The sequence below is a fragment of the Oncorhynchus clarkii genome, unplaced genomic scaffold, assembly GCF_045791955.1.
Source record: "Oncorhynchus clarkii lewisi isolate Uvic-CL-2024 unplaced genomic scaffold, UVic_Ocla_1.0 unplaced_contig_10198_pilon_pilon, whole genome shotgun sequence".
NCBI lineage: Eukaryota > Metazoa > Chordata > Actinopteri > Salmoniformes > Salmonidae > Oncorhynchus > Oncorhynchus clarkii.
In genome coordinates, this window is record NW_027258500.1 from 20,552 (window position 1) to 34,205 (window position 13,654).

Here is a 13,654-nt window from a genome sequence, read left to right on the forward strand (position 1 = left end):
CCCCCTGTGTGAGAAAGTAATTGAAAGTAATTGCCCCCTTTACACTCAATAACTGGTTGTACCACATTTAGCTGCAATGACTCCAACCAAACACTTCCTGTAGTTGTTGATCAGTCTCTCACATCTCTGTTGGAGGAATTTTGTCCCAATCTTCCATGCAGAATTGCTTTCACTCGGCAACATTTGTGGGTTTTCAGGCATGAACTGGTGGTTTAAAGTCCTGCCTCAACATCTCGACTGACATTTTGGTCTGAACTATGCCATTCCAAAACGGCTTTATATGGTCATTTTCATGTATACTTGATTGTGTGTTTTGGATCGTTGTCTTGCTACATGACAGATTCTGGAGAAAACTAAATGCATAATCTTTATAATTTATGGAAGAATACAGTACATACTACAGCACAATCACCCACAGTTCACCCCATACTACAACACAATCACCCACAGTTCACCCCATACTACAGCACAATCACCCACAGTTCACCTCATACTACAACACAATCACCCACAGTTCACCCCATACTACAGCACAATCACCCACAGTTCACCCCCTACTACAGCACAATCACCCACAGTTCACCCCATACTACAACACAATCACCCACAGTTCACCCCATACTACAACACAATCACCCACACTTCACCCCCTACTACAGTACAATCACCCACAGTTCACCCCATACTACAACACAATCACCCACAGTTTACCCCCTACTACAGCACAATCACCCACAGTTCACCCCATACTACAACACAATCACCCACAGATCACCCCATACTACAACACAATCACCCACAGTTCACCCCATACTACAACACAATCACCCACAGTTCACCCCATACTACAACACAATCACCCACAGTTCACCCCATACTACAACACAATCACCCCATACTACAACACAATCACCCACAGTTCACCCCATACTACAACACAATCACCCACAGTTCATCCATACTACAACACAATCACCCACTGTTCACCCCATACTACAACACAATCACCCACAGTTCACCCCATACTACAACACAATCAACCACAGTTCACCCATATTACAACACAATCACCCACAGTTCACCCCCTACTACAACACAATCACCCACAGTTCACCCCATACTACAACACAATCACCCACAGTTCACCCCATACTACAGCACAATCACCCACAGTTCACCCCATACTACAACACAATCACCCACAGTTCACCCCCTACTACAACACAATCACCCACAGTTCACCCCATACTACAGCACAATTACCCACAGTTCACCCCATACTACAACACAATCACCCACAGTTCACCCCATACTACAACACAATCACCCACAGTTCACCCCATACTAAAACACAATCACCCACAGTTCACCCCATACTACACAACAATCACCCACAGTTCACCCCATACTACAACACAATCACCCCATACTACAACACAATCACCCACAGTTCATCCATACTACAACACAATCACCCACAGTTCACCCCATACTACAACACAATCAACCACAGTTCACCCATATTACAACACAATCACCCACAGTTCACCCCCTACTACAACACAATCACCCACAGTTCACCCCATACTACAACACAATCACCCACAGTTCACCCCATACTACAGCACAATCACCCACAGTTCACCCCATACTACAACACAATCACCCACAGTTCACCCCCTACTACAACACAATCACCCACAGTTCACCCCATACTACAGCACAATTACCCACAGTTCACCCCATACTACAACACAATCACCCACAGTTCACCCCATACTACAACACAATCACCCACAGTTCACCCCATACTAAAACACAATTACCCACAGTTCACCCCATACTACAACACAATCACCCACAGTTCACCCCATACTACAACACAATCACCCACAGTTCACCCCATACTAAAACACAATCACCCACAGTTCACCCCTTACTACAAAACAATCACCCCATACTAGAACACAATCACCCACATTTCACCCCATACTACAACACAATCACCCACTGTTCACCCCATACTACAACACAATCACCCACAGTTCACCCATACTACAGCACAATCACCCCATACTACAACACAATCACCCACTGTTCACCCCATACTACAACACAATCACCCACAGTTCACCCCATACTACAACACAATCACCCACAGTTCACCCATGCTACAACACAATCACCCACAGTTCACCCCATACTACAACACAATCACCCACAGTTCTCCCCATACTACAACACAATCACCCACAGTTCACCCCATACTACAACACAATTACCCACAGTTCACCCCATACTACAACACAATCACCCACAGTTCACCCCATACTACAACACACTCACCCACAGTTCACCCCATACTAAAACACAATCACCCACAGTTCACCCCATACTACAACACAATCACCCCATACTACAACACAATCACCCACATTTCACCCCATACTACAACACAATTACCCACAGTTCACCCCATACTACAACACAATCACCCCATACTACAACACAATCACCCACAGTTCACCCCATACTACAACACAATAACCCACAGTTCACCCATACTACAACACAATCACCCCATACTACAACACAATCACCGACAGTTCACCCCATACTACAACACAATTACCCACAGTTCACCCCATACTACAACACAATCACCCACATTTCACCCCATACTACAACACAATCACCCACAGTTCACCCCATACTACAACACAATCACCCACTGTTCACCCCATACTACAACACAATCACCCACAGTTCACCCATACTACAGCACAATCACCCCATACTACAACACAATCACCCACTGTTCACCCCATACTACAACACAATCACCCACAGTTCACCCCATACTACAACACAATCACCCACAGTTCACCCATGCTACAACACAATCACCCACAGTTCACCCCATACTACAACACAATCACCCACAGTTCACCCCATACTACAACACAATCACCCACAGTTCACCCCATACTACAACACAATTACCCACAGTTCACCCCATACTACAACACAATCACCCACAGTTCACCCCATACTACAACACAATCACCCACAGTTCACCCCATACTAAAACACAATCACCCACAGTTCACCCCATACTACAACACAATCACCCCATACTACAACACAATCACCCACATTTCACCCCATACTACAACACAATCACCCACTGTTCACCCCCTACTACAGCACAATCACCCACAGTTCACCCATACTACAACACAATCACCCACAGTTCACCCCATACTACATCACAATCACCCACAGTTCACCCCATACTACCACACAATCACCCACAGTTCACCCCATACTACAGCACAATCACCCACAGTTCACCCCACACTACAGCACAATCACCCCATACTACAACACAACCACCCACAGTTCACCCCATACTACAACACAATCACCCACAGTTCACCCCATACTACAGCACAATCACCCACAGTTCACCCCATACTACAACACAATCACCCACAGTTCACCCCATACTACAACACAATCACCCACAGTTCACCTCATATTTTGTTCTATAGGACCCCATTTGTTGAACTCAATCTGGTTTTTATCTCTGTTTTGAACCGCTAGGCATCATCGGCTACGCCCCGTATGTGACCAAGATCGTAGAGCAGTGGAACCTTCACGAGAACGATGACGACCAGCTGTTCTACACCAAAATATACCTGGACCCTCAACAGAGGGTGAGTGGTGGTCCTGTGTGGCTCTAGCAACGCTGGCGGTCGTATACTAAAATGTCATCACTCACGGTATTGTAAATCACATGCTAAAACGCTGATATACCTGGAACTTTTCTATAGGGTAAATGCTCTGGAATGTGCTTCGGTATTTACATTATTGCGGTTCCTCCGGTTGTTGTGTTGCCTGGGTATTACCGCCACGCCAGAATGAGTCATGACCGCGGTAAAATTACATGTGACCGTGGAGTTTATGTTGAATCTCCTCTTATGCATTCTGGAAATGTGTCGGTAGTACCCAACTCGCTAACGAGCATCAGGTCTCTAATGGCCTGATACTCAGGGCTCTATTGTCCCTCCATCAGGTCCTAATGGCCTGGTACTCAGGACTCTATTGTCCTTCCATCAGGTACTAATGGCCTGGTACTCAGGGCTCTATTGTCCCTCTATCAGGTCCTAATGGCCTGGTACTCAGGACTCTATTGTCCTTCCATCAGGTACTAATGGCCTGGTACTCAGGGCTCTATTGTCCCTCCATCAGGTCCTAATGGTCTGATACTCAGGGCTCTATTGTCCCTCCATCAGGTCCTAATGGCCTGGTACTCAGTACTCTATTGTCCTTCCATCAGGTACTAATGGCCTGGTACTCAGGACTCTATTGTCCCTCCATCAGGTCCTAATGGCCTGGTACTCAGGGCTCTATTGTCCCTCCATCAGGTCCTAATGGCCTGGTACTCAGGGCTCTATTGTCTCTCCATCAGGTACTAATGGCCTGGTACTCAGGGCTCTATTGTCCCTCCATCAGGTCCTAATAGCCTGATACTCAGGGCTCTATTGTCCCTCCATCAGGTCCTAATGGCCTGGTACTCAGTACTCTATTGTCCTTCCATCAGGTACTAATGGCCTAGTACTCAGGGCTCTATTGTCCCTCCATCAGGTCCTAATGGCCTGGTACTCAGGACTCTATTGTCCCTCCATCAGGTCCTAATGGCCTGGTACTCAGGACTCTATTGTCCCTCCATCAGGTCCTAATGGCCTGGTACTCAGGGCTCTATTGTCCCTCCATCAGGTCCTAATGGCCTGGTACTCAGGGCTCTATTGTCTCTCCATCAGGTACTAATGGCCTGGTACTCAGGGCTCTATTGTCCCTCCATCAGGTCCTAATGGCCTGGTACTCAGGACTCTATTGTCCCTCCATCAGGTCCTAATGGCCTGGTACTCAGGACTCTATTGTCCCTCCATCAGGTCCTAATGGTCTGGTACTCAGGGCTCTATTGTCCCTCCATCAGGTCGTAATGGCCTGGTACTCAGGGCTCTATTGTCCCTCCATCAGGTCCTAATGTCCTGGTACTCAGGGCTCTATTGTCCCTCCATCAGGTCCTAATGGTCTGGTACTCAGGGCTCTATTGTCCCTCCATCAGGTCCTAATGTCCTGGTACTCAGGGCTCTTATTGTCCCTCCATCAGGTCCTAATGTCCTGGTACTCAAGGCTCTATTGTTCTTCCAACCACTTTGACATCAATGCTAACGCAGTCTAAAATCACATCAACCAGTATCGTGCTTTTTACAACTCACCTCACTGCGATGATCGATTTGAAGAAAAAGGTTTAACAACAGCTTGAAACTGAGTGGAGAACGTGGTTGTTTTTATGTTGTTTCGAAGCCAAAAATGATGAGCCCAAGCCAAAAATAAACTGAATTAAAATGACGATTGTGACGTTTTACAATACATAGCCTACTGCATATTACTCACGGCAGAGACAAATACATCTAAACTGATTTAAGATCTCTTTGGTACATAATTGGTCTAGCCTATACTCCAAAATTAAACACATTTGAGTAATCACCTTTGAGTGTGGATAAACCATTATGCATACTGGATGGACTGGTTACCTTGTGCTGCACTCCACAATGTCTATCCACGAATCTGGGAGAGGACGTACAGCCCTGGGTGATGCTTTTGTTTCATGGATTGTGCAGAGCGGCGTACTGTTAGCTAACAATTCTAGTGAATTTGCATTTGATTCGTCTAGGGATTTGTTTAAATGTTTTCTTAATTAATAGGCTGACATATCAAATTCCACCTTTAGCTTTACAGAATATCTCCCCACCGTACGTTCTCCTCCTCTCTCTCCTTTATTCCGTTCTGGAGCACGTTATGAAAACATGTTACTATCAATGTTCCTGAACATATTTCACTTGGTTTCCCAAATGAAGCATTGGTTAGTTGCAGGAATAAGGTTGGAGAGCCCATGGCATACAGAGTTAGCTGCAGGAACAAGGTTGGAGAGCCCATGGCATACAGAGTTAGCTGCAGGAACAAGGTTGGAGAGCCCATGGCATACATAGTTAGTTGCAGGAACAAGGATGGAGAGCTCAGGGCATACAGAGTTTGGGCAGAAAATCACCTGTCTGGCAGTGAGAGCCCCTCACACAGTCGGGATGGTGTTCTTCGGCTTGCAAGCATCCCCCTTTTTCCTCCAAACATTATGGTCATTATGGCCAAATAGTTAAATTTTTGTTTCATCAGACCAGAGGACATTTCTCCAAAAATAATGATCTTTGTCCCAATGTCAGTTCAGAACAAATTCCTATTTTCAATGACGGCCTACCAAAAGGCAAAAGTCCTCCTGCTGGGACGGTGGCTCGGATTAAAAATAAATAACATTTTGGACAAAAGACACATCACAACAAGAGAGACAACACAACACTACATAAAGAGAGACCTAAGACTACAACACAGCACGGGAGCAACACATGATAACACAGCATGGTAGCAACACAACATGGTAGCAACACAACATGGTAGCAACACAACATGGCAGCAACACAACATGGTAGCAACACAACATGGTAGTAACACAACATGGTAGCAACACAACATGGCAGCAGTCCAACATGGTAGCAACACAACATGGTAGCAACACAACATGGTAGCAACACAAACATGTTACAAACATTACTGGGCACAGACAACAGCACAAAGGGTACGAAGCTATAGACAACAATACATCACGTGAAGCAGACACAACTTTCAGTAAGAGTGTCCATGATTGAGAATTTGAATGAATAGAGGGCGATAAAACCGGCCAGTTTGAGTGTTTGTTGCAGCTCGTTCTAGGCGCTAGCTGCAGCGAACTGAAAAGAGGAGCGACCCCCTCTGCTGTAAACGGGACATACTGAAATATCGCAACTGATGTTGAATTCACAGACGCCAGCGCATCAGGCTGTAATTTCATAAAGTAGATGAATCAACTGTTGACTCGTTTAAACTTGCTTGTGTCCTATTCGGGCCCGCGGGCCTTGTGTTTGACACGTGTGCACTAGCCTATTGTCCACGTTACGACTGACTTGTGACACTAGCCTATTGTCCACGTTACGACTGACTTGTGACACTAGCCTATTGTCCACGTTACGACTGACTTGTGACACTAGCCTATTGTCCACGTTACGACTGACTTGTGACACTAGCCTATTGTTCACGTTATGACTGACTTGTGACACTAGCCTATTGTCCACGTTACGACTGACTTGTGACACTAGCCTATTGTTCACGTTATGACTGACTTGTGACACTAGCCTACTGTCCACGTTACGACTGACTTGTGACACTAGCCTATTGTCCACGTTATGACTGACTTGTGATCATCGCCCCTTGCTAGTCTGATTGTATAGACATTTCCAGCCTTAACTACAGTCGTCCATTTTCATAAAAAAATATGGAGTAATTGTAACTGAAACAGTTCATCACAAATGTGTTGAGGCAGCAAACAAGTTATGATTTACAACCTGACAGCAATATGTTTTAGGGACTGCCAAGAAATGTATTGGTGAATTATATGAATCATGAACGGCATCCATCTATTCTGACAGCTTTTGCCTTAGTGTACGTCATGGAATGTTCAGTCACACGGAACCAAATTTTAAAACCTCTTTATAAAGTTGGTTTTGAAGCATGACCTGGGAAGTTGATATCTTGGACTGATATTAAGGAATGTGCTCAGTGTAGACATACCTGGACCCTTTACAGAGGGTAAGTGCTGTAAGTACTGTGTTACAGAGGGTTGTTATCCCACTGCATGTCCTCATAAAAATGCCTGAAAACACATCACACCCCAGAAGACAAACTGATTAAAATAACCAGACGATTTCACTTGTCGTTTTTATTTCAATGTTCTTTATGTTGTTTTTTTTTCCCAGGAGAGTTTGAACATGACTTTGGACCACAAGTCTCAGATTTTCCAGAACTTAAATGGAGCAATCGGTGAGTTGCCACAGCCCTTATTAGGGGAGAATGGGGTATGGGGTACGTTTAGAATGGGGTATGGGGTAGGTTTAGAATGGGGTATGGGGTAAGTTTAGAATGGGGTATGGGGTACGTATAGAATGGGGTATGGGGTACGTTTAGAATGGGGTATGGGGTACGTTTAGAATGGGGTATGGGGTACGTTTAGAATGGGGTATGGGGTACGTTTAGAATGGAGTATGGGGTAGGTTTAGAATGGGGTATGGGGTAGGTTTAGAATGGGGTGTGGGGTACATTTAGAATGGGGTATGGGGTACGTTTAGAATGGGGTATGGGGTATGTTTAGAATGGGGTATGGGGTACGTTTAGAATGGGGTATGAGGTACATTTAGAATGGGGTATGGGGTACGTATAGAATGGGGTATGGGGTACGTTTAGAATGGGGTATGGGGTAGGTTTAGAATGGGGTATGGGGTACGTTTAGAATGGGGTACGTTTAGAATGGGGTATGGGGTACGTTTAGAATGGGGTATGGGGTACGTTTAGAATGGGGTATGGGGTACGTTTAGAATGGGGTACGTTTAGAATGGGGTATGGGGTACGTTTAGAATGGGGTATGGGGTACGTTTAGAATGGGGTACGTTTAGAATGGGGTATGGGGTACGTTTAGAATGGGGTATGGGGTACGTTTAGAATGGGGTATGGGGTACGTTTAGAATGGGGTACGTTTAGAATGGGGTATGGGGTACGTTTAGAATGGGGTATGGGGTACGTTTAGAATGGGGTACGTTTAGAATGGGGTATGGGGTACGTTTAGAATGGGGTATGGGGTACATTTAGAATGGGGTATGGGGTACGTTTAGAATGGGGACAGGGTAAGTTGAGCCATCATTGGGTAAGGAGGTGATGGTATCTTGTGATGGTGCTGGTATGTTAAAGTTTAATTCATGGAATGGGGGTGTGGTATATTGTAAATCTGAAATGTATTCCTACATTCAGTTGTAGATCTTTCTGTTCAATATCACGTAACCTTCCATTTTGTGACCAGTTGTCTGGGACAGGGATGTTATTTCGATGTGCCAATTCGTAGGCAAGTTATCTGCATTTGACGTTACTGAGCTCATGAAACTGGTCTGTGAGATTTTTTGATCTGTTTATCAAGCTCAGACTCCATGTCATCAGACCTTGTGTTCCTCTGCTACTCTGTCACAGCCTCTCTTCACAAAGCTCCTTGTTTGTTTTATTTTAGTTCATGCACCTCGTCAGAGTCATTCTGTCTATTTCTTCATTCCTTGCTGCTGCTCTAATGGACTTGTTCCCTTCTCTCACTTCCTTGGCTGCACTCAGGAATCTCAAGGGGGGCCAGACACCAGCTCGTTTTACGTTTGTTTACGCAGGACATGATGATGTCTGCCCCAAGGCCATTGGCTCAACTTACGATGATGATGTCTGCTCTGTACCAATAAAAAGTGTGCTCAACTTACCCCATGGCCATGGACTCAACTCACCCCATGGCCATTGGCTCAAATTACCCCATCGCCATCGGCTCAATTTACCCCATTTTATTTGTCACATCCACATGGTTAGCAGATGTTAGTAATGGCTGTTTCACAGTCTGATGGCCTTGAGAATGAATCAGTGTTTCAGCATATTAGCCCACACAGCTACCAGGATGACCTGTCATGGTTTACAGCCTCCTAGTCATAGAGACCCTAACTGATTTACAAAACGTTTGGCTTTGGTAAAGAAAACAAGCACGATAAAACCTTTTACACAATACAGTGCATTCAGAAAGTATTCAGGTTTCTTTTTTCCACATTTTGTTACATTAAAGCCTTATTCTAAAATGGATTAAATGTGTTTTTATACACACTATACCCCATAATAACAAAGTGAAAACTGTTTTTTATTTTATTTATTTTTTTAGCAAATGTAATACCAATAAATAAAAGAAATGCCGTATTTACTTAAGTATTCAGACCTTTTGCTATGAGGCTTGAAATAGAGCTCAGGTGCCTCCTGTTTCCATTTGGTCATCCTTGAGATGTTTCTATAACTTGATTGGAGTCCACCTCTGGTAAATTCAACTGATTGGACATGATTTGTAAAGGCACACACCTGTCTATATAAGGTCCTACAGTTGACAGTGCATGTCAGAGCAAAAACCAAGCCATGAGGTCGAAGGAATTGTCCGTAGAGCTCCGACACAGGATTGTGTTGAGGCACAGATCTGGGGAAGAGTACCAAAACATTTCTGCAGCATTGAAGGTCCCCAAGAACACAGTGGCCTCCATCATTCTTAAATGGAAGACGTTTGGAACCACCAAGACTCTTCCTAGAGCTGGCTGCCCTGCGAATGTCACTCTGACAGAGATCTAGAGTTTCTCTGTGGAGATTGGAGAACCTTCCAGAAGGACAACCTTTTCTGCAGCACTCCACCAATCAGGCTTTTATGGTAGAGTGGCCAGATGGAAGCCACTTCTCAGTAAAAGGCACATGACAGCCCACTTGGAGTTTGCCAAAAGGCCCCTAATGGACTCTCAGACCATGAGAAACAATATTCTCTGGTCTGATTAAAACAATATTTAACTCTTTGTCCCGAATGCCAAGCATCACATATCTGAAGGGAACCTGGCACCATCCCTACTGTGAAGCATGGTGGTGGCATAATCATGCTGTGGTGATGTTTTTCAACGGCAGAGACTTGGAGACTAATCAGAATTGAGCGAAAAATGAACAGATTGAAGAATGGAGAGATCCTTGATAAAAACCTACTTTCAAGTGCTAAGGACCTCAGCCTGGGGCAAAGTTTCACCTTCCAACAGGACAACGACCCTAAGAACACAGCCCAAAAAATTTAGGAGTGGCTTCGGGACAAGTCTCTCAATGTTCTTGAGTGGCCCAGCCAGAACCCGGACTTGAACCTGATCGAAATCTCTGGAGAGACCTAAAAATAGCTGTTCAGCGACGCTGCCCATCCAACCTGACAGAGCTTGAGAAGATCTGCAATAGAAGAATGGGGTAAACTCCCCAAATGCAGATGTACCAAGCTTGTAGCGTCATATCCAAGAAGACTCGAGGCTGTAATCGCTGCCAAAGGTGTATTTAAAAAAAAAGTTATACAATTGCAAAAAAAAGTATAAAAAACGTTTTTGATTTGTCATTTTGGGGTATTGTGATGTCATTTTGGGGTATTGTGATGTCATTTTGGGGTATTGTGATGTCATTTTGGGGTATTGTGATGTCATTTTGGGGTATTGTGATGTCATTTTGGGGTATTGTGATGTCATTTTGGGGTATTGTGATGTCATTTCGGGGTATTGTGATGTCATTTTGGGGTATTGCGATGTCATTTTGGGGTATTGCGATGTCATTTGGGGGTATTGTGTGTAGATTGATGAGGGAAAAAAGCAATTTAATCCATTTTAGAATAAGGGGGTAACAACAGAATGTGTATCAAGTCAAGGGGTCTGAATACTTTCCGAATGCACTCGTTTGGCTTGGTGAAAATCTGTTTTTTGGCCCTAACTCGCTTACCACTTTTTCCATGTGGTTTTCTCCTTCACAGACTTCATGAAATGATGACCTCTTCCTAGATATTTTGTCAAATTATACATCTTGTGTGTGGTTTCCTAGAAACAATGGGTGGCTCAACTACCACTTTGGCTCATTTTACCCCTCTATCCCCTGCTGTAAACCGTTTCCAGGAGTCTCTGTCTTTGAAACTCTCAGCTTTCTGGAGTCTCGGTTTCCTATCTCCAGCTGATGAAAATTACACTCAGGAAAAGTATTTATAGATTTTGGAATTGTACCAATCTGTAAAAACAACTTTAGCATTTTTACAACCTTATTTCACAGAGATTACATTTATTAGACAGTTACTGAGTTCTGATTTGTGCCAGTGACTGTGTATTGAGCCAAAGAGCCAGACAGAGTCCAGACAGAGTCCAGACAGAGTCTTGTGACAGCCAGATAAATAAAGAGTTGAGATCATGTTTAGATACTGTAAGGCCCCAGTAGCGTAATATCAACCCTGTTCTTCTGTGCTCCTGTCTCTCCCTAAAGACGAAGTTCTTCTGAAGTTTGGAACGGAGAGAGTACGAGTCAGAAACACCGTGTACGACACACTGCCAGTGGTCGTCCATGGAAACGCCAACACCAAAGTGAGTAAGACATTATTCATGTTTGAACATGCTGGGAACCATCCACGGTAAAATCCGCTGTTCAGGTGTCTGGGTCCAGATCCATGACCCCAGTTCAAAAACATGTATAATCACTGTTTCAGCCTTGTTGAATTATGTCAGTGTTTCACAATGCTTTATTGTAGTTGGAATGAAAAGATGCAACCCTCCCCAGAGCTGCCTGGAAGGCTGGTGTTCAGGCCAACTTTCTGAGGTTCCTGTCCAAATAGCTGTGCTGAAACATCTCTAGAGTTAGGGATTCTACGTTGGAGGAATAGTTGGGATTCTTTAGAATCTGTGTGGGGGAACTTCACTGGAATCCAGCCAACATTCGGTGTCACTCCCTCCTCTACCTCACTCCCTCCCTTCTCTCTCTACCTCCCTCCCTCCCTCCTCATCTCTACCTCCCTCCCTCCCTTCTCTCTCTACCTCCCTCCCTCCCTCCTCATCTCTACCTCACTCCCTCCCTTCTCTCTCTACCTCCCTCCCTCCCTCCTCATCTCTACCTCCCTCCCTCCCTTCTTTCACTACATCCCTCCCTCCCTTCTCTCACTACATCCCTCTTGATCACATCCTCCATATTCTCTCTCCCTCCACCCCCCTCTCTGCAATTTAACTTCTCCCTCCATCCAACCCTCCCTCCCTCCCTCCCTCCCTCCCTCCCTCCCTCCCTCCCTCCCTCCCTCCCTCCCTCCCTCCCTCTATCCATCCAACCTTCCCTCCCTCTCTCTCTCTCTCTCTCTCCCTCCCTCCCTCCCTCCCTCCCTCCCTCCCTCCCTCCCTCCCTCCCTCCCTCCCTCCCTCCCTCCCTCCCTCTATCCATCCAACCCTCCCTCTCTCTCTCCCTCCACCCCTCTCTCTGCAATTTAACCTCTCCCTCCCTCCATCCATCTCTCTGTCTGTCCGCCCTCCCTTCTCCCTCTCTCTGTCCACCCCCATCTCCCTCGCTCCGTACCAGTACTATAACACTGGGTCAGTGAGTCCATAGCAGGATGTCTGGTAAATTCAGAAATCATTCTCCTGGGGATGCACTGAGTCTGGAACCAACAGAACCCAGAACATCTTCTACCCCCAAGCTATAAGACTGCTAAATAGTCTGCGTAGCTATTGGTTAACTATTTACCTATATGCATTGACCCTTTTTGCATTAATTCTTTAGACTCGTCACTTTATCCTACCTATATGTAGATATCTACCTCAATTACCTCGTTCCCCTGCACATTGACTCTGTATTGGTACCGGCCTGATGAAGTGCCTGGGCAGACCTGTCATCACACAGAACCTTGTAAATGTACCAGCAGGGGCGGCAGGTAGCCTAGTGGTTCGAGTGTAGAGGTGGCAGGGTAGCCTAGTGGTTCGAGTGTAGAGGCGGCAGGTAGACTAGTGGTTAGAGTGTAGAGGTGGCAGGTAGCCTAGTGGTTAGAGTGTAGAGGTGGCAGGCAGCCTAGTGGTTAGAGTGTAGATGTGGCAGGTAGCCTAGTGGTTAGAGTGTAGAGGAGGCAGGTAGCCTAGTG

At 45.4% G+C, this 13,654-nt stretch overlaps 1 protein-coding gene across 1 annotated transcript in view; it reads left to right on the forward strand.

Moving 5' to 3' along the window:
• Nucleotides 1–13,654, forward strand: part of LOC139397126 (procollagen-lysine,2-oxoglutarate 5-dioxygenase 2-like) — a gene marked incomplete at its 3' end in the record, with an annotated part of 67,321 nt that overhangs the window by 18,037 nt on the left and 35,630 nt on the right. Inside the window, exons 4-6 of the mRNA XM_071144000.1 lie at nt 3,607–3,719; nt 7,914–7,977; nt 12,025–12,122. Coding sequence (XP_071000101.1) covers nt 3,607–3,719; nt 7,914–7,977; nt 12,025–12,122 — 275 coding nt within the window. The remainder of the gene's footprint in view (nt 1–3,606; nt 3,720–7,913; nt 7,978–12,024; nt 12,123–13,654) is intronic.